The 21,781-nt window shown below is 40.1% G+C and overlaps 1 protein-coding gene across 4 annotated transcripts in view; it reads left to right on the top strand.

The window, feature by feature from the left end:
* LOC117249518 (DENN domain-containing protein 5B-like) overlaps positions 1 to 21,781 on the top strand; it is a 121,614-nt gene that overhangs the window by 51,277 nt on the left and 48,556 nt on the right. For all 4 annotated transcript variants that reach the window (XM_033615226.2, XM_078165020.1, XM_033615225.2 and 1 more), the window contains 2 exons: positions 6,127 to 6,236; positions 13,021 to 13,714. In XM_033615226.2, the coding sequence (XP_033471117.1) occupies positions 6,127 to 6,236; positions 13,021 to 13,714 (804 nt within the window). The remainder of the gene's footprint in view (positions 1 to 6,126; positions 6,237 to 13,020; positions 13,715 to 21,781) is intronic.

Raw genomic sequence — 21,781 nt, 5'->3', positions numbered from 1 at the left:
TGGTGGCACACATTAACATTAGCCGTTTTACTATTAGCATTGGGTGACAGCCACATTAACTCACCCATTTACATTTTGCATTAAGCCTTAAGGCTTAATTAAAGTTACGCATAATTAAGGACTAGGCTGCGTTGAGTGACAGGCTGTCTACAAGGTGTCACCACAGTCTGTGATTCAGATCCACCCCTCACCCCTCTATAGCTCCACCCTCTCATCCAAATATGGTCACTTTTGGCTCCAAACATTCAACATAGTGATGGCCATAGTGCCAACCTCGAGGCTTCAAGGAGTCCACAAACCAATTATTTTTACATTCTATGGTTTTACTGACAGTAGATAAACACAGTATGAATAGTGCTATAGAAATATACATTGTACTGTATTTATTGAGACAGCTGGTAAACATCAAGAGAGTATTGAGTCTTACTGGAATATGATAAAATATTCTTTAAAACAAAGGAAATTAGGATTAAAGGCCTATGTATAATGTAATAAAGGCTCCTACAGGTAAGATTAACAGGTTCTATTTGAGAATTTCTTGTAATTGTAGAGAGTCATTGTGTTAGCCTTGTGTTAGCCATATCATCACACAAAACCCTTATTGATCCAGTGACAGGGCCACCCTGGAATGATCAATGATTAAATGTTCCAAATGATCAGTCTGCCCCTCCTCCTTCATCCTGCACTCATCTTCAGTAACCTTCTGACCTCGTCCCAATCATATAAAGGTCCATACTATCTGCAGTCAATACACCAGTGCTCCCAGTTACAGAGCTCATTCACTCAAAAGAAATCAATGGAGGTTTGTCTCCATGTTGTAGCAGAACTGTCGGAGATCTGGTCGCTGAAATGTAATGAAATGGTGGTGATTATTGGTGAGATTTAATAGTCCACAGAGAGTCATTACAGAGCGACAGATTTGACTCCAGTATGAGAGCACCATCAGCACTTCATCATTGAAAAAGTTGTGAGTATTTATCCTGTTGAACTGCCCCAGAGTAAGACTCGTCATCATCTTTTTAATTGGTTATTGTCCCACTGTGGATAAATGAAATCAATGAATTGACTTGATTCAGAATGGCTTTCAACTCGTGGATCACTGGTCTATAGCTGACTGCCAAAGGAGACTAGCCAAAAGAGAAAGCCCACCATTGTTGTGCTTTTAATGGTTGGTTTACCCAAACTCCAAAAAACTTTTGGAAGTACTTTGTACTGAGGAATTAGTCATTATGATGTCTAAAGGTTGGATGTTGTATGTTTCCTTGTTTCCTGTTAAATCAAACACACCAGGGGAGAGAGAATGCGACAACAATGTTGTATGATATTTTTGACATTACACAAATGACAATAGTCAGCAGAGCAAAATAGGTCATTAAATTAGGGAGCAAAAAAAGAAAAAAAATATATATATAAAGTACAGATAGAGAAACGTGTATATATATATATATATATATATATATATATATAGATGCGTATTTCATATGTCTCATATGTTTACCTTGTTTTATGAGTTTGTGTGTGAAAACAAACAAACATAAAATAAAAGATATGGAGTAGAGGAATAAATAAAAAGCAGTCTGTGAGCTGTAAGGAGATGGACTCTGGCTTTTGTATGTTGTTGCTCGTGTGTGTGTGTGTGTGTGTGTGTGTGTGTGTCATAGGTTTACTGTGTATATATAAGTTACTCTGCTTAGGATCAATATAGAAACAATTAACAATGTATTGATACAAAATTATAGATGCAAATTGTAAAGAAAAAAACTCATGAAATGTAGGACTTAATAGAAGGATCTGTCAGAGAGTGTATCAAGTTTTTTGTAAAGATAGATGTCTTCATATATGTTACATTGTAACACGTTGCTCTTTCTCCACCTGTCTCTGAGGACAGAGCTGACACAGCCTGACTTCTCTCTCTGTCTCTCCCTCTCTTTTTTTTATAGTTGCTATTTGAATTGTGCCATTATGAGTGGCCATCGGGGCCTTTTTCTCCATTTTTTTGGGGGGCCCCAAATATTTGCCTGGTCTGCCTCTCCTGACGGAACACCACTATCTATTGTGTAAAGATATAGCGTCCTAAGCAAAGAATGAAGTCATGCCACCACTGTTAGCTCTGTTATCACTGTTTATGGAGTAAGCACTGTTAGCTGTTAGTAGGGGTGTACCGATCCATTGATCTGGATTGATATATTGATTTAATGATCAATGATCCAATATCATTGATGTAAAGTGAAAACATTGATCCATATCGTATGTCTAGCATAGGCTTTTAGTCTGTGTCACTGTCAAACAGTGGCAGGCAGCTGGCAAGCAGCCAAGAGAAAGACAATGAGGATAATGTTATTTATGCGGGAATAAATCAGCAGAGTGGAAATATTTTGGTTTTCAGAGAAAATACAGGACAACAGACAGAGCACATGGCATATGTAAACAATGATGTTATGAGATAAAACACTAACATAACGTTACCTGCCTGGAACAGCATCTCACGCCGCTAACTTCTTGCTTTAGCAACATTAGGTGCGCTGTTTTAACAATGTTCGGCTGAAAAACCGTGCATGCAGGCTGAAATTCAACCGTGCTGTTCTGTCAGGAGATGCAGTGACTTAAACCACCGGGGAGTAAGAAAAATAATAATGCTGCATGTAATTCGTTAAGCTATGAGTAGAGGAAAAAAGTCTGCTAGCTGCTAGGCTAATTTATGTTAACATACTAAAGCTAATAATGGGTGATTAGCAAAAAAACAATTGTTTTGTCCATGAACAGTTTTTGAATAGTTTTGTTGAATGATCTTGTCGTCAGTCTGTGTTTTATGGCTGTTTGGAGAAGTTGGCCTTCAGGGCTTTAAGACAGATATTTCTGAAGTTTTATGAAAAAGATGATGGTTTGGGTTAAAATGAAAAGATTTCTTCCAGAAAGGTCTCTCTGACAGAAAGCCCTGCAGGTTAACTTATCCCACTTGCTGTGTTATTTGTGTCGGTGGAGTCAGATTAAAGTGAACTTTACTGTAGGCCTATTTATTATTTATGTGTTGTTTATGTGTTTTATGGCCAAAAGTAAAAAAAAGAAAGAAAGCGGTGGCAGTGTCTTCTGTAACAAACTGTGTTAAATGGCCAGATAATATTGCTTAATATTGATCACAGACCCCTGAATTGTATTGAATCAAAATCGTATAGTGGCAGACTTTGTCGAAAATATTGTATCATGGTCTAAAGAATTGATATAATATTGTATCGTGATGAAACTGGTGATTTACACCTCTAGCTGTTAGCCACTGTCTCAGCTAGCACGTGGAGAACCGTGTCCAGACAACTCGTAATCAACAAACCTTACACAGAACCCCATTAAGCTTTTCATTCGAGTAAATTTCTGTTTCTCCTATAATTAGTGAATGATGTAGTTCCCTTTGGGAAAATTACAGGCGTGTAAAATGAAACAAATAAATATTTTTTTAAAAACAATTATAAAATGTTATGTAAAAAACTGAAACGTAGGCTTTTATTTTGCTCTTTTTCTATCCAGAGCTTTTGATATCCCTTCTGCCATGATACCATCATATTGCACTTAGGCCTACCTACATTTCCCATATTTTCTGCCTTTGTGCATTTTGCTGATGCTGTGATTCAGAATGATTTAGAATAAGCCCAGGGTCACAGTCCATTTCTATTCTCAATCACCAAGAGCAATAGTGTGACTGTGGTTGAGTGGTGCATACACGGAGAGCATTAGAGGAGAGTAAGACTGTGATGGAGTCAGTTGTCTGAAGACACAGATGTAGTGAGACAGTAGGTAATATAACCAGCTCTGGTGGTTAGCTGAGCAGCTGTTGGGCTGTCCAGCATTAGACACAGATTGTCTCTGCTATGTGCCGTGACAACTGTCTGTCTCACACACACACACACACACACACACTCACACACCATGACATGTCAGTTTATGGAGGAACACAGGGCTGTGTAGGCACTATTAGCTATATTTGATTTTATGCTTTTCACCATGAGGTTTTGCTTACAATCTCATTCCGACAAACATATATACAGTTCCTTGATGTAGTATAAAATATACTGTTCTAGGAAGGTATAGGCTAACATGAAAACATCAATACATTTACATACACCAGACCTAAGACACAAGACTCATATACATTCATACCACATTCGTTCATTTTCATAAAATACATATACCTGTTATTCCGACTGCCAACCTCACTACAAACACTACACAAAAACACACTCACACACAGATTATGTTAGCCAAGCACATGCTGTGTTCTCCAGCTGTGTAAGCAGCAGAGGAAAATGGATATTAATGACCTGATTATTTAATTGTCTCCTCTCCATTAGTAATAATAACAAAACACTTACCACTGATTCTGAGGGTGAGCCCGAATGTATCCCTGATGTCCTTTTTCATGATAGCATCTTTTTCTTTTTTTTCCTTTTTTACTTCAACGGCTTTGTTTACATGCACACTAATATTTCATTATTATTCAGAATATGACAATATTCCAAATTACATATGGGTCATATAAGCAGCATATTCTGTTTAGATATTCCAAATGAGTCATTTTACGATTAAGATGTGGGAAATGTTGGTTTTATGGCAGTTTGTGACACATGGCCACTTGCCTGTTTAAGGTCATCTCTGTGCATTGTAGGGTTGCAGTGATATACTGGTTTCAAGGTATACCATGATATAAAAGTTGATGGTTATCATACCGTGTATATTTGCTTATCTACGATAAAAAAATAAGTGTAATTGGACATTGAATAAAACGTTTGTTCAATTAACAATAACCCTTCTGTTTTCATTACTTTTAGGGTCATTCTGACTGATAGTAAGATAAAATTCTTAAATACTGTGATAATGTGAAACTGTGATATTTTCTGAGACGGTTATGAAGCGAAACTCTCATACTGTTGCAACCCTAGTGCGTCATCATGCATACGTTGTACACAAACCACAAACTACTGGTCGGTAGAAGAAACACACCTACATTAATTATTAAGACCTGGATATTCACAGGTTTTTAGATATGACCATATATTATGACACCGACCTTTTAACAAAGTGGTTGAAGGAATAAACAGTGAGGCTGTGTTCCCACAGTCCAACAAGTCCACCACCCGTGGAAAACTGAAAAATCCTATTTTTATGCAAAGAAACAAAATAATAAGCAGCACCAGCTGTTCCACTTTTTCCATATGTCTGTGAGATAGACAACATGTTACGGCACGTTATGTAAGTCATGTAAAAGCTTAGAAGGAATGTTGTCTTTTTGGAATAAGGGCAAAAACCAGAATATTGTGTATGTAAGCTTAGTCACCGATGAGTCTCTTTTTTAAACAATAAAATTATTACAGTTATCGTTCTTAGTGTGGACATCCCTTTACTCTGCATTGGAATCTTAACCATCGCTGTCATCCATACTATCTCAGCCTGGTATTAGAGTTGACACAGTTTGCAAAGCTGGAATGATAAGGCTTTAAGGCATGACATGTTTTCATTGTTGGTGTTTATTAATGTTGATTTTTACAGAAGTTGGTGCACTTCATAGAAGCTGCTCATTTCGTGTAGTTCTCTGATTTTACTGGGGGTTGACACAAGTAAGGAAAGCACTTTCTGTGACAAAAACAGACGTGCAACTTCAGGCTTATTAGAGTTGTGTGTGTGTGTCCAGTGAGGTGTGTGTTAATATGGGGGATGGGGGAAACATAGAGCTGTCCAGCTGCTGACAGAGAGGAATCTCATGCATGCAGTCAAAGTGGCTGTCAGTGACACATAACTGTATGAACTCATCCTCCCACTGTTGTGTTCTCTCCTCCAGTACAAAGTTTCATGTGTCTTCCATAGATTTTCTATTTGACACTTGCTTGATCATTTGCACCAAAAACACGCAACTCTGTAGCTTACATAAAACTTACTGTAGACTTAACACATTTATCACAATCTCCCACTAGTGATAGAAACTGTGTGTTAATATGAAACATTTGTCAAATGGATATTTTAAGCTTCATAGGAATATAATAAAGATTGTTTATATTGGAGGTTGTTACATGATTACCTGGTAGACATGCTGAACTGCTGTGTTAACGCTGCATGATTGCCTTTGTCTTCTTGTCTTTTCAGGTGAAAACTTTGAGCAGAGCCCCTTGAAGAGGACGTTCAAGTCCAAAGTTCTGGCACGCTACCCTGAGAATGTGGAGTGGAACCCCTTCGACCAGGATGCTGTTAACATGGTAGGTGGATTGTACAATTATAAGGGGAAAAATGAGCAGCACCATGTTGCCATGTCAGTGGTCTCAATTTAGGTGGTTCATGTCAAGGAATTAGAGGCAAAGTAGATTGAGTGAGGTGGCAAAGGCATAAAGGCAGTTGTCTCTAATAAGGGGAAAATCACTCCTCTTCTTAATTTAGTCATAATTTAGCCACATAGGTTTCTTATATTCTACCTTAAAAACGTCTGATCAACATATTACAGGAAATTATAATTCTCATCTGTGTGTCAAAATGAGCTTGTGTTACAAGCTCATTTTTTTGAAGAAAGGTCATGCAGTATCAGTATGCAGGCTCAATGACCCATTGTGACTTGTGTCCTCCCACTGCTGAAACATTCCCACTCTGTTTACATGATTCTTCATGATTCATTTCCATCTGGATTTTTTTTACAGTTACACTGCAGTTTGTATTTAGAATCACTGGGTGTAGAGGTTTAGGTTTAGGGTTTCACTTATTTATTTCATGTTTTAAATGGTTTAAAGGTCCAAATATCATGTTTTTTGTATTTAACATGTATGAAGCTAAACTTATACATAACTAGAAAAGTGTACTCAGTGGAGTGCAGTGTTCATTTTGACAGCTATTTTAGATTAAGTCTTAGTCTTGAGATGAAAATGTTTATTAGTTTTAGTTACATTTTAGTAATTTTTATCATTCATAGTGTTAGTCTAGTTTTAGTCGATGAATTATTCAAAATGTTTTAGTCAACTTTGAGTCATTGTGTTGTCTGTATGTTTTTTATCTTCAAACGAATCCAGTTAGGCTAATTCATGTATCAGAGATTTGAATCAAGGTGACGGGTTGTATACAAATTACGTTTAGACAATTTTTTCTACAACTACAAAAACTTTCTACACACTTACAAACTGTCATTTCTCCAGCGGATAGCTGGTACAGGTGATTTACAAGCACACACTTATTGCTCATCATTTGAAAAGCTCACCATCTCCCTATCTATGTTCTTAAAAAATTTGACACCACAAATAACTAATCTGAGACAACTAGGATTTGTACCCAGGTTCATGGTAAACTCTGACTTATGCATCTCACTGTTAAGAAGCAGAAAAATAGTTTGATTAAAGCCTGAATTTTTTCTGAATCTGCAACATGTTAGTCTGGAGGTTTAAACTCATGTCCTCTCACATAGTTGGTGATTAAAACTAAACTTTCATCTCTGTCAGAGAAAACTGATCTGAGTTCAGACTGTTATAGCACAGCTACACTCACAGATAACTGAGCCTCCTACCTGCCTGTTAAAGAGCATTGATCCACTGAGTGGAGTCCTGTGGGGATCAGCTGTGAAGTCTGGCAACCAGTGGCTGCTTGCTCCGCCACCATTCAGCAGCTAATGAGCAAAGCTAACCGCTAACAGCCACTGCTGCGACTAACAAACTCCACAAATCCATTCAGTAGCTCCACCATCCACAGTCAGACACACACAGCTGATTATTTACTGCTGAATTATAGTTCAGAACTCGCACCAATGGCTGAAGCTGCTCCAGTGTGAGTGTTTTTGCTGGTGAGCGAAACATCTTGGTGCAGACTATTCACTGGAGTTTACCAACCTGTAGCTCATGCAGCACTTGAAGATAATTACAGCCACGACAGTTCTCAGCTTTCAGTGTCCGATAGTGCACCACTAACATTTTTGTCACGTCTTGTCTCGTCAGCAAAAACGAAACATAGATTTCGTCCTAGTTTTTAGGATCAAGATTTATTTTTAGCTCATCATCGTCTCGCTTTCGTCATGGAAAAAAGATTATTGAAAAATTATTTTTTTCGTCAAGGAAATTAACACTGGTTGAGTGCAGGTTTCCGCCAGGTGGCTTCCCGAGCTGATTGCGGCCAGTCCAGACAGTTCCTGTAATTCCAGTAGGCCTGTCAAAATGCATTTTAGAAGCGTCCCAGAAGCTAATGAAAATACACCCCTCGGCTATTTTTGATGGAACTGCACTTGGTTGCACAGAGCAGATCGAGTCTTCCTGCTAACATGCGCTGTATGTGAAATATACATACAATGTGATTGTAAGGATAAATGTATTTTTAATAACTGAAACACAGCCACAAATATTTGATCCATGTATTCAAAACTGGACTTGTAATGGTAATAACTTTGTCTGTAGGCTGTCGCTGCAGCACAACAAAATAGGAAATAACATCTACAAACAAAATTGAAATGAAAATAAATGTAACTAAAATTATAACTATAACTACACAACTGGCTTACTTACTCATGGTAGAAACACCAATACCAAGGAAATATGACCAAATCAACAAAACCTGCAAGTTTACCAAATTGGCAGGCAAAGTGCTTTGCCTCTGAAACGCTCCCACTGTGGTTTGATGCCATGCGGTGGATGAAAAAAAACTGAGTCACAGATATGGCAGCCAGAATGCGGCGCAGCTGCACTCAGTGAAATTGTTCCCCCTGGCTCCCTTACAGTCAAGTGAAGATATGGTATCACTGAATAACTAAAGTGGATCATAATATATCTGGTATAAAATCAATCTGCAGATGCTCTGATTCAAAATGAGACCGAACTTTTCTATGGATGTCGTTTTTGAACCACTACAAAGGCCAAAATGTGTCCTGCAAAAGACAGTAAGTCTTGTTATAAGCCGAGTTGATTTCTGGAAAACTTGCATCCCCTACCGGCCTAGTGAGAGGAGTGAGAAGTCAGCAGTCAAAGACGGTATAAAACAGATTTCTTAACAATTGTGAATCACCGAAACCACGAGAGATTCTTGAGCATACAGTCATAAATGTGCACAGAAAATATGAGGCTGATTGGTACAGTAGTTTGCAAGACTAGCTGCAGACATACACACAGGAACACACATATACAACCAAACACATGATCAAGGCGAACGTCCTTTGCACAATGAGTCATTGAGTGGGTTTTTTGTTTTTTTTTAATTTATCATCCGAGAAAAAAGTGATAAAGCACAGAGACCTTGCACACTGAGTCTGTGATGCATTTTTTTGTTCTATGCTTTGTGAAAATTTGCAATACCAGAGACAAAATGAAAAGACATACAGTATTACCTCCCTGGCTTCTCTCCATTGGAGTTATTTATCTGTCACCACCCATGACTTGCATTCGGCACCAAAGCTTCATGAAGGGGCTGAGCTGTCCTCCATCTCTGTCTCCTACTCTCTCTCTCTTTACAGTCCATATCCTCCTCCTCGTCATCATCACCATCATTCACCTGAATATCATTATTTGACCTGTTGAAAGTAAGCTATCTGAGTTATGAAAGGATACTGTGTGACCCGTTCCTCTGTCTCATTGTGAATGTGTCCAACCGATACATTTTCGTCACTGATTCTTGGTCAGACAACTCCCTAAAGGCTTCTGACGGTTGTTCCGAAAACTTTAATGAGGGACGGAAATTTCAGTGTCAGCGGTCATATTTATTTTTAGATATGTGACAATTGCGGACGAAAAAACAAACTTAGTGTGCAAAGGCCTTTACTCTGGCGGGTATAATGACAGTAGAAATTAGTATAACACTGAAAATGAGACACAAAGATGTGCATGGGAGTTTTGCATCACACACTTGGTGATAATGTCCAGGAAGTGTGCAGCCCGCTGAAGATTCTGAAAACTCAAAAGGAGATTTGAGACATTTAACAGACAGAAATAAATAAACCAAAACAATTATATTTATTCACAATTATATCAACAAAATTCATCAATCTGAGCCTTTCTCCTTCACCATATCCCACTGGGAGGAGAAAATTGTGATGAGAGATGATGTTCAGAGTTACAATCAAAGGGACGTCTTGACAGGATAAGGGCCTGTAATGAAACATCTGTTTCAACCATGCAAATTTCTGGTCCTTCTGTTTCACAAAACCAGACCTTGAGAGTTATTGAAAAGTCGAATTTGTTTTTGAAAAGTGTGATTGTTGGACGATGTTTTGCTGAAGGTGCTAAATTGTCAGTACAGTGACCTTGACAGGATAAACAAGAGGGAACTGTCCATGTGAATGTACAGGCGGTGTGTGTGTGCGTGTGTGTGCGTGTGTGTGTGTGTGTGTGTGTGTGTGTGTGTGTCTCGTGGTGACCGCCTATTTTTCCACCTGCCCTGGCGTCAACACTGCTGAATAATTCAGCCATGCTTCTCACCTTACGTCGGCATGGAAACGAGCCATTATGCAGCAGTGCAGCAGCAGAAACCCAACACCCAGATGATTGCGAGCCGTCGAGGGTGATGACTTAGAGACATTCTGTATCATTCTCTCTCTCTTTCAATGTCTTGTGACCGACGCACCCCTCATTTTCCCCTCTTCCTCCTCCTCTGTACCTCCATCACCCACTCTACCCATCATCCTCTCCTCCTCTTTGGAATGTTCTCATCCCAGCTGCTCCTCCTCCTCCTGCTGTGAGGTGAGAGATGCGAAGGTTGGGGGAGTGTAATCACACTTCCTGTGCTGGCATGCCGTCACTAAAGGCCCCAACATGCACATACACACACTCACACACAACTGTTACATTTTGTCTTTTCAATAACACTTGTTTTTTTACCACCTTGGCTCTCCATCTGCACTAAACCAATGGTTTCAACCACAAAAAATGGATCTAAAATATTAGAAATCTCTAATTCATCACTGTATTGTGAATGGAGGTTGTCTGATGCTGGTTTACTGTCATTCAGGTTTTTTCTGTACACAACAAACAATAGTTTGAAAGTTTTGTAGGAAGCTACTGTATTAACTGCTGAATGTATGCCTGTACAAGACATTGTAGCATTTCTTTCTGTTTCTGTAGTGTTTGTTTCTTTGGTTGAATGGGTCTTTATGCCTCTGTGCTGAATATAGCCATGGTCAGAGGCATTATGTTTTTGAGTTGTCTGTCCATCCGATTGTTGTGAACACAGTATGTCCAGAATGCTGTGACCATTAAGTGTTCCCTTAATTTTTTTAAGCAGTGTAGTTACCATGAGATAGATGAGATAGATGATAGACCATGAGCCTAGATACAAATGGCATATATGCTGTAAGCTGACAACAGTTTCTACTGTTTGATAAAAACCTGAGCATTTTTCTGCTCTGTGAACAATAAATCATACGCACCTCCTCTGCTCCTGATGTCCTCGTTCCTTTTTCACATGAACAGTGTAAACAGGAAAACAGTTGAATGAGGTCATTTCTTACTGTGACTCCTGCCTCATCAAGGTCAGATGTATATTTCTTCCCACGTCACGCCTAAACTTGTTGCTTCCCACTAATGCAGCTGAGTGATTCTCAATGCGCCCTGGCTTGCCGGTGATTTGATACTTATTTGACACAAAGCTTGCCACATTTCATTGCCACGTTGTGAGAGATTTAGAGCATTTTTCTCACTGCTCTGTTGGATTTCAATACCTTCCTCAGCTCGGCGGGGCTGAGAGGTGAAACACATGAAATGTTGTTCTCTAGACAACAAAAGCAAATGTAAAATGTGGTAGTGGTGATGACTAATGACAGACATGGGCTGGGTGTAGGGAGAGATGATCTGTCAGTACTGATCAGTGAGACACATGACTTATGCATAATCCAATCAGATCCAGTCAGGCCAGCGTGGGAGTGTGTGTTTGTTTCATTTGTTGTCTGTGAAGACAACATGTTCGTAAATAGGAAAACTGTAAAATGTCACAAATGTTTATGTTAGTAAAGGTAAGGAAAAAAAAAGCATATGAATGTAAATGTATGAGTTTGTTCATGTATGCAGACTCTAAAGCTCATCCATATGCATGATGTATCTGTGTTTGTAAAGCAGTGAGCTCTAACACATTCACAATCTGAATGTGTGTTTATGTGTGTTGGCACGGAGCAGCTCTTCTCTCCACTCAGTTTCTGTTCAGCTCTCAGCAGCCACAAAAACATAATGATGCTAATAAGTCAGATTTATTGCACGCTGCTGCTAACGGCGTGTTTATATCAACAGTTTATGTGGGTTTGGCTGTGAAAGCATCACACACACACACACACACACACGCACATAATAGCATCTTGTTAACCTGTAAATTTTGGTTTGGATAAAATTTTAAAAAATCACAGTATTCCCAAATCAACTGGATTATCTTGATACCAGCACAGTGATCAACCTTAATTGTGACTTGACTGAAGAAGATTTCTCGTTAATTGCATGTATGTATAAAGAGACCTGGATACAACATTGAAGATGGGCCCCTGTTAATTTCTATGAAAATTGCTCAGTGGTGCATGAAGCCAAAAAAGTTAAATTTTAACGCTATGAAATTACTTGAATCTTGTGCATTATGGGGCCCATAGAGCAAGCGCGGCAGAGCTGTTTACTTCTGTTGGCTAAGCAGCAAATTTCTAGGGGTGGGAATCACCACCATCCCATGATACGATATTATGACGATACATAAATCGCAAAACAATATTATTGGGATTTTTAAGGTGCTGCGATATGCTGACTTTGGGGATAAATGCAAAATGTATCAAAAAAAAAATGTATTTTAAAAAGCAGTTGATAATATTATTCTAGTTGGCTACCAAAAGTTTAATTTGTGTTTGTAATACTAATAATTTCTGTAAGAAATACACATACAATGTACTGAAGAAGAGCTAATATACACAACAACAATTTTCACCGGGGCTCTATAAAGAAAAACTCGTGCCGTCAGAATTATGTTAAAGATAATATCCATAAGAAAATAGTGGTTTTCACTAGAACTGACGATTTGTGTTGAAGCAGTGACTGACTCCTGTTCCCTCCCCTCTCTTTACAGCTGTGTATGCCTAAAGGCCTGTCGTTCAGGACACAGGCAGACCAGCGGGATCCACAGTTCCACTCCTTCATCATCACCAAGGAGGACGGCTCTCGAACCTACGGCTTCGTCCACACCTTCTTCGAGGAGGTGACCAGCCCACAGATCTGCTCTGCCATGCAGACCCTCTACCAGATGCACAATGCAGAGAGTGCCACTGCCAACACCCCTCCCTCCTCTTCCTCCTCCTCTTCCTCCAGCATGGACTCCTTGGCCAGCAGTTTAGACGAGGCCGACTCCCCTACATCCTCATCTTCCTCGTCTTCGACTCGCAGGGTAGGTGGCTATGACTCATCACGGGACACCCTCTACGTGTCCAAGGCCTTGTGTCTGATCACGCCCATGCCCTTCATGCATGCCTGCCGCAGCTTCTTGTCACAGCTGCACAGGGCTGTTACTGCAGCCATGGCCCCTCCGCTGCCGCTGGAGAGCTATGTTCACAACATCTTGTACGAGGTACCGCTTCCCGCTCCAGGACGCTCGCTCAAGTTCCATGGTGTATATGAGCCTATCGTGTGCCAGAGGCCCGGGCTAGGGGAGCTGCAGCTGGCTGACTTCCCCCTCGCCGAGGCCTTCAGTCTGCTGGGAGTGGAGAACCTGGTCCAAGTGTTCACCTGCACCCTGCTGGAGATGCAGATCCTGCTGTACTCACAGGGTAAGGATGCATGTTGATTATGCCAAGATCAGTATGCCTGTCAGACATATCAGACTTATCGGGGGTTTGCCATTACAAACTCATATTATGCACTATTCAAACAGGCAAGATCCAAGGATATACACAATCACTAGATGTGTCAGAATTACCAGGAAATGTGCCGTGCCCTAACTAGATGCGACCGTCAGACTATCGCGCAACACTGTGTTACAGCGGACACTCTCCGTCCACACTGGAGCTGCTAAATATGGAACTCTGGTCACTTCATGTAAACAAACCACACATCTAGCAGCTGTGGCCTCATTGAGTGAATTAGCCGTACCTACAGTACTGGATACCTCCTTATTTCACTACAAAAAAAACAAAATAAGTTGGTATCTGGCTGAAGGGAGATTGTCAGGATAATGAACATTTCTAGTAAGAATTGTGTGGGATGCTAGTTAGCTACCTTGTTTTACAAAGTGGACATGGTGGTATGATATAGTATGGGAGCTACAACAATGATATCTCCTGCGATAGTCTTGTAAGTATAAATAAGTAAGGGTTAATGCCCGACGAGGTGTCCATTATCAGGAATTAATGGACGACGCGGAGGTGTGAACCGTCCAACGCGACGGACAACAGTTAGTGTTTATTGCTACTAGTTCTTTGATGTCAGTTTGGTGTGTCTGGGCCTTTAAATTATACTCATATCGAGAACATGATAGTATGCCTGGAATTTTCCACCTGATGTAACAGCAGCCCTGACATAATGGCAATTTGGATTTTTTAAATTTTTGTTCTGGACCAAATGCAAGTGAAATAATAATAATAAGTGAAATAAGCTTTCACTTATTTCATGTTTACATTGACTTCTTACAAACATCAAGCAGTGTGAACATGAAGTCATGCAGAGTGACAATGAGCTCACTCATTGTACAGTTTTCGGTGATGTCATAGTAAATTGTGGGCATCAGATCAGGGGGGAATCAGATACCACAAACTGACAGGAACTAATCTTTATAGAATCTAGCTTTGAATCAAGAGTTCAGGAGGTGCTGCTGTTGCATGCTTGAAGAGGCAGGAAGTGATTAACTTCACCTCTATTTTTGTGGTCCAATTGCATAAAAGTACTGTACGTAAATATAGATAGATAAAAAAAACTCTTAAAGTTGCTTTTAAATTAACATAATGTTGGAAGAAGATAAGAAGGCAGGCTGTTCCATAGGCTGTGTTTGGACCATCAGTGGCACTGAGTCCAAAAAGGCTTTCTTATTCACTACAATCAGAGCAGTCTGTTGGCACATCAAGGGAATCTGCCAGAGAGGAAAGTTACAACACAAACTTATGATGAAGACAAAGATATATTAGAGTGACTCATTCCTACATAGGCTGATTTTTCAGTGCATTTAATATGTAAGTCGGAGTGGGTGGCTGTTTTCAGTGGAGACGTTTTGTTCAAACGTAAAGGCAAGAAAACCTCTTTCTTAGTGTTCAGTTAAAACTTGGTGGCTCAAAGACAAAGGAAAATGGTCTCAGGTTGGTTCAGCTACACATGAGGCTAACTGAGACGCACAGTGATCAGATTTTCCTCCTTCTGGGTTTCCCTTCATCCATTATTCACATCTGCAGTGAGGCTCCGTTGTAGAACATCACATAGAGAGCAGCAGCTTCTTTGAACTACTCTGTGGACTGAGATCACCTTTTGTCCTACATTCCTCCGTCCTACTCTTTCTCAGTTTCACTCCTCCAGTCTGCTGCAGCGCACTCTGTAACACTTTCTCTGTTTGTTTATCTTCAGTGTCGGATGAGTCATGTAAATAGAAAAGCTCCGCACGCACACCGAATCCACAAGCCCAAACTAAAACCATGTCTCTACTGTATTCTGCAGCATGCACACAGGAGGATGCAGTCCTGTGGTGCAAACTAATTACAAGAGGTGAACAAGTGAAATTACTCTGAGTAAACTAACTTGCGTGGAAAAAAAGGCTAAATTAGGAAAGCGCAGCTGTAAAACCCTCTGAACTGCGTCCTTCAACTAAGTACATTCCTCATGTTTGGCACGATAAATGATAAAATAATTTTCACAACTCGAGTTGCAGTGTCCTTTGTCATAGTATTATAAAGTGCTGTGCAGACTTTTGGCATCTGAAAAGGCTTCAGACTCATGGATCTGAGAGATTGCTTAGTCAAGCAGTTTATACTGCCAACCACTATGAGCTTTGTAACCTATAATTGTTATGTTATCTCATAGACCACACACTTATTGTGTGTTTTAGTATTTTATTTCATCAGTTCAAATTAGAGAGGAAAGTTACAAGAGACACATTGCAGGAGGAGCTCACTGGTGATCATAAGGCTTGTAGTCTTTTTACCACAGCAGCATTCATGTGTTCCATATAGAGCAGGCTTCTCTGCAGATCCTTGAAAGTCCAAAAACGCTCTGAATTAGAAATAAAACCTCAACTGGTATTAAAATGAATTAAATCAATCTTTCAAATGTCTTAAAAATTGTAAGACATAGGAACTACAGTAGGATTTTATCCATCCTGTGTTTCAGATGTTGCATTGTTCGTCCATACATCTGTCCCATCCTTGCGAATGCAATATCTAAAGAATGTCTCATGGGAATTTCTTCAAATTTGGCACAAATGTTCGCTTGAAATCAACAACAAACTGATACGTTTTTGGTGGTCATAGGTCAAGGTCACCTTGCCTGTTTCATTAACATGAACGTGATATCTTGACAACGCCTTGAGGGAATTTCTTCAAATTTGGCACAAACATTTTCTTGGACTCAACTGATTTTGGTGGTCTAAGGTCAAGGTCACTGAGGGTAATTACATGCACAGCAATATACGATAGTCCGCCACTAACATTTTCGTCACGCCTTGTCTCATCGACGAAAATTAAAACAAAGATTCGTTCCAGTTTTATTATCATTATCTTTATTTATTTTTAAACTCTTCATCGTCTCATTTTCGTTAGGGAAAAAGGTCATTGATGAAAATTTTCATCATTTTCGTCAACAAAATGAACACTGACTAATAATGACGAAGGCTGACTCTTGTGTCAAATTACTTTGCCTGTGTTGCACTTGAACACACCTTAAAGACTACAGCCATTGGCCAACCAGCACGGCTGTTCTGTGCCTGCATGAAAGGAAATAACTCTACACAGCAGCAGGCAGTGGTAGTCTGTATTTCTCATTTAAGAAGGGAAACTGGAAGACCCACAGGATGGATTCAAGATGCTAGTTAGCCAGTTAGCACATAAACAACAAAAAGCGATGTTGAAAGAACAATGGATATCACTTAGTTGCTGTCGAACAATGACACAAACAAACACTTCTTCTGAAGCGCTCAATGGCAAAAAAACATGCTGAATAGTCAAAAAAATACAGCCGACAAGAGCTGACTAGTGCCAGCATTGTGGGAGACACAAAAACTAAGGTGACAGACGTTAACGGATGGCCTGACACTGACCAACAGCTGACCATCAGCTTGGTTTGTCAGGGCCTTTAGCTCATTAGCATTTGCTAACTAAGAAGTATTAGCTTAGCTGATAAGTCAGTTGTGTCACCATCATTTTTTATTTCCCAAATTTGAAGTTTGCCATTACTGTTGGAGCAGCTGAGAACTGTACAGGTTCTTCCTGAACTCCTACACATCACTGTCAAAAATAACATTACATAGAAAGAAAAGATAAAAGCTGACAATTGTACAGTTTGTATACTAATGCATGTGTATGGCAGAAAGACATCACAACCGTAATGGCACCTTATTTACTTCCGTTACTTCCCTGGACCCTAGTATGCATATTCATACTCCTCCACCCTAATGGAGCCCTGGGGTTCTTTCTTTCTTCAGCTTTCCCACCACATTGTGAGATGGTGTGTCTCTGCACCAACAGCTTGTAATGACACCAAATGGGTTACGGATTAGACGCCTTAATCTGATTGGCTGGCTGTATTGCTCTGGACTGTACTGCAGCACAGTGGCTCAGCTCCGAGGGAGTGATTTTGGGTTGTCAGTAGGTCACAGGGTGAGATTAGAAGACAGCTTCAGGACTGGTGGGATATACTGCAGTACTGCGACAAAGCTATTGATTTCTGCTCTGGATCTGTGAAAAGTCAGCATCTAAGTAAAAATCATCTGAAACATTCTTTAAGAAGAATTACCTGATTTGAGCAATAAAAGATTGAGTGCAATCCAATTCTGTAATATAATTAAAAAAAAATGTTTCCAGTAGTAGCAAAAACTCAGATTGTAAGTTAAGTAAGACTGCGTTTAGGGCTATTTGAGGCAGAGTCATATTAAAAATGTTAACAGAAGCGTTCCCTGTGGATGAAGAAAAAAAAAAAACACGCCTGCTCCTCTCTCATCCCATCGTCCTTTGATAAAAAATGGGTCTCAGTGTTTTATTCATCAATGTCAGCGTCAAAGGCACTTGCTCCTGGAGGGAAACGATTAAAACCAGCCCTCACTCCAGTGAAAAACATCCCTGTTTTGTTCAAGTGTTCATCACTTTTTATCAGGAATCACCGTTGGCATTCAGCCCAGGCTTTGCATGACACGTCTCTCTGAACGAGCCCTCGTTTTGTTGTAATGAGGGGGAAAAACCCTGCATGAAGCGTCATTTTGCTGGAGTCAGGTGATGGAAGGGTTCAGCTCAGGGCAAACATGGAGAATGTTCCCTGGATGTTAATGAGACACCACTCTGCCATATGTTCCCACGCTCCTCCTAATCAATCCACAAGTAATTACACCATGACAGATAGAGGCATCATCAACCCCCCCACCCTACAGTACCTGTGCTCTTCACACACGTATTGGCTGTGACAGGTAGTAATAGGGAGTTAAGGAGAGTCTCTCCTCCAATTATGGGGCACAGTGGGGGCTGGAGGTGGGGCATGCAGGAGTGTCATTATATCAGTGAAGTTAATGTACTGTCCTGGTAGGCAGATATGTATGTAAATGCTGATAGAGCTTTCACCCAAATTATATAACACCATTTTTCTAACTGCCACTGGTACACTATTTGAACAATAGGTGTGGTGTGTTTCTCATGATTTTGCCTGAGCCCATTAGTTCCAATAAAGAGCAATCTTAATGCTACATCACCAGTGCAGGATGGCAGTGCTTGTGTCCTGTATATTTTTGTACAGTAATTGGAAATGGAGACCATGTTGTCCAACCTTATAAACAGTCTATGACCAAGCTTAGCCCTCAATGCTATTGTAGCTGAATGGGGGCAAATTCCTGCTGCCAGGTTTTGTAATCTGGTGTAAAGCCTGGAATCAGACAGTGGGGAGACTGTTTTGAAGCATATCCAGGAAATTCAGTGGCAGAGGTAGTGGTCATAGGATTTAAGGTAACGTCAACATTCTGCTAAGATTATACTAAGCTTTCTTGACAGTCACACTGAAGACACACTAAGACAAATACCCCTTGCTTCTAACTGTCACATGCGTGTCAGGGCTGTTTGATTTCATCTATTCTGTTTACTGTGTCTAGTTTTCTGTGTGTGTGTTTTTCCCAGGTGAGTTGACCATGTCTTTGCACAGAATAAGTAATTTCTTGACTTGATTTGTCATGGGATAAGACACTTCTCTAAGCTTTTTTTATTTTGATTTCTTTCTAGTCTTCCCTCCATATAGTCATTTTCTGACTCTTTTATTATATCACAGTAATATCACATTATGTAGATGAACTAAAGTCTACCATCTCTGCATTTGAAGAACACCTAAAGTCAGCTGTTCACCACAGACAGCTTGCTTCTTCCCTTGTGAGATTGAGCTGCCTGTGTTTATCAGTCCCTGATGCACAGTTGCAGTTTCACAATGACTTGACATGTCCTGTCCTGTTTTTCAGCATCCTTGAGCCCTGTCTCTGCTGGGGCTTTCTGCAGCGCTACAGTTTGCCATATCAGATTTGTTCTTTTTTAAATGATTACGCGCTTGCTCATCTGTCACAGGCACTTGTATTTGTCATATTGCAAAGGGAGTTTCTTTGGCGAGGCAGCAAATGTTGTCAGAGATGAATCTGCCCTTTTGAGAGGAACACCCATAGCTGTTTCTAACTGGAGCAAAAATGATGAATCAGTTCAACTCAGTTCAGCAAAAGGAGAAAATAAAATCAGTGACTGTTAGATTTTGTCCTCATCTTCTTGTTTTCCCCCATGAGGCCTTGCTGTGTTGAGCTTTGATGTTTTTCAGTTGAGAAAAAGAAAGAGGGTGAAATTTATGAGGCTATAACAGAGAAGTGTTAATGAAGCCAGTTGAGACGCCGAGGCTAAACTTATCGTAGTGTGACGTGAGTGTGAAAGGAAACGGGTTGGAAAGGATTTGATGTAACATGAAAAAAGAAGTGGTGTGTTTCAGTCAGACTCCTGCGCTGTGTTTCCCACAGAGGGGGGTGTGGGGGGAGAAACTACGAACCTGTTCAGACTTGAGAGAAAACAAATGCAGCCTTGAACACACAATACACACACACACACACACAGAGGTTGGATGATTCTGACTGGCATGTCGACTTTCTCTGATGTTGTATTGATGCAATGTTTTGTGGTTCACATGAAATGGAAAGTTGGCTGATGGGAATGTCATTAGTGTTGCAGGTATCTGATCATAAACCAAGGTCATGCACAGAGGGAAATTCTGTGGTGGCACTAGATGAAACTTTGGGGTCATCAAAGTTAATACAGTTCATTCTGAAGGGAAAAATGTCTGAACAAGAGTTATCAAGACATTTTAGGACTTAAGTGGTGACCAAAAGTCTGACCAAAACCAGATGGACTGATTATTTATCCACCCTGCAACTCAGACTCAGGGAGAAAAAACAACTCTGCTTTTTAATTCTTACTCGTGTTACTTGTCATATCTTTACTACTACCTTTTCAGCTACAAAAGCCAGTTTAAACATGGAAATAGATTGCTTCGGTAGAGGTTAAATGTTGTGACTGAATAAGGTTACATAAAGGAGAGTGGACAATGATTGTATTCAGGTGGTTAAAGGTGAGATTACACCACCATCCCAGCATAAAAGATTAATTACTACTGCAGCTACTAGACATTGCGCACAAAAAGTGAAAGTAGCGTAAATATGAATTCAGATATGAAACAAAGAGAAGTGGTTGAAATCTCTCTCTCTCTCTCTCTCTCTCTCTCTCACTCACACACACACACACACACACACACACACACATTTTCCTGTCACAACATGCCTGTTTGCCTGTCATCATCCCTGATGCCTTCTACAAGCACTGGTAATTGTTAACACACACACACACACACACACACACACACACACACACATACATTTGTGTCAGGCTCTGCTCGCTGTCACTTTTCAAACACATAAAGGAAAAAGCAAGTGTGCTGACACTGATTTATTGGAGTGTGTGTGTGTACCCTGCATTTTTAAGCTAATCTTGTCAGTGTGAAGCATGGAGACCTGTCTCAAGTATTCTGCCCACTTTATCAAACTCTGATTCTTAAGAGCTGTCGTTTAAACAAAGTCAAGACGGCTGTGATTTTATGTGTGATTAAAAGACATGTATAGTATATACTTACACACACACACACACACACACGCACTTTGAGAAGTGAACAAGCTGAGCAGCTGCTTCTCGTCCTGGTGAATATAAACCATTGTGCTCTGTGGTTACAGCACTGGAGAGCTTAATGCATTTTCATTGAAATTGCACAGATTCCATATGTGCACATACAGACAGGATGACACTGACTGAACCTTACACAATGAAAGGAAATGAGAATGTGGGGGAGGGGTGTATGGTAGAAAGCAACTGATTGGATACATTGTTATAACTCTATCATTTTTTATTCTTATGTTCCCCCTTCCCTTTCCTCGAGGTCGCGCAGGCTTTTCACTCTGGCCATCACAATAACGTGATGAAACTGCTGCTGAGCTCAATACTAAAGCCAGCCTTCAACCACTGGCCTTAATCTGTTTTAGGGAACAGAGGCAATACTCTCTCTCACACACACACGTGAAAACATGATTGAAAAGAATCCATCAGAATGTAATTCCTCTTCTTTAACCCTAACTCACTCTTAGATTCAATTTG

This window comes from Epinephelus lanceolatus, chromosome 23 (genome assembly GCF_041903045.1).
Source record: "Epinephelus lanceolatus isolate andai-2023 chromosome 23, ASM4190304v1, whole genome shotgun sequence".
Classification (NCBI taxonomy): domain Eukaryota; kingdom Metazoa; phylum Chordata; class Actinopteri; order Perciformes; family Serranidae; genus Epinephelus; species Epinephelus lanceolatus.
Note: the sequence above shows the minus strand (reverse complement) of the source record. Positions and strands in the feature narration are given on the sequence as shown.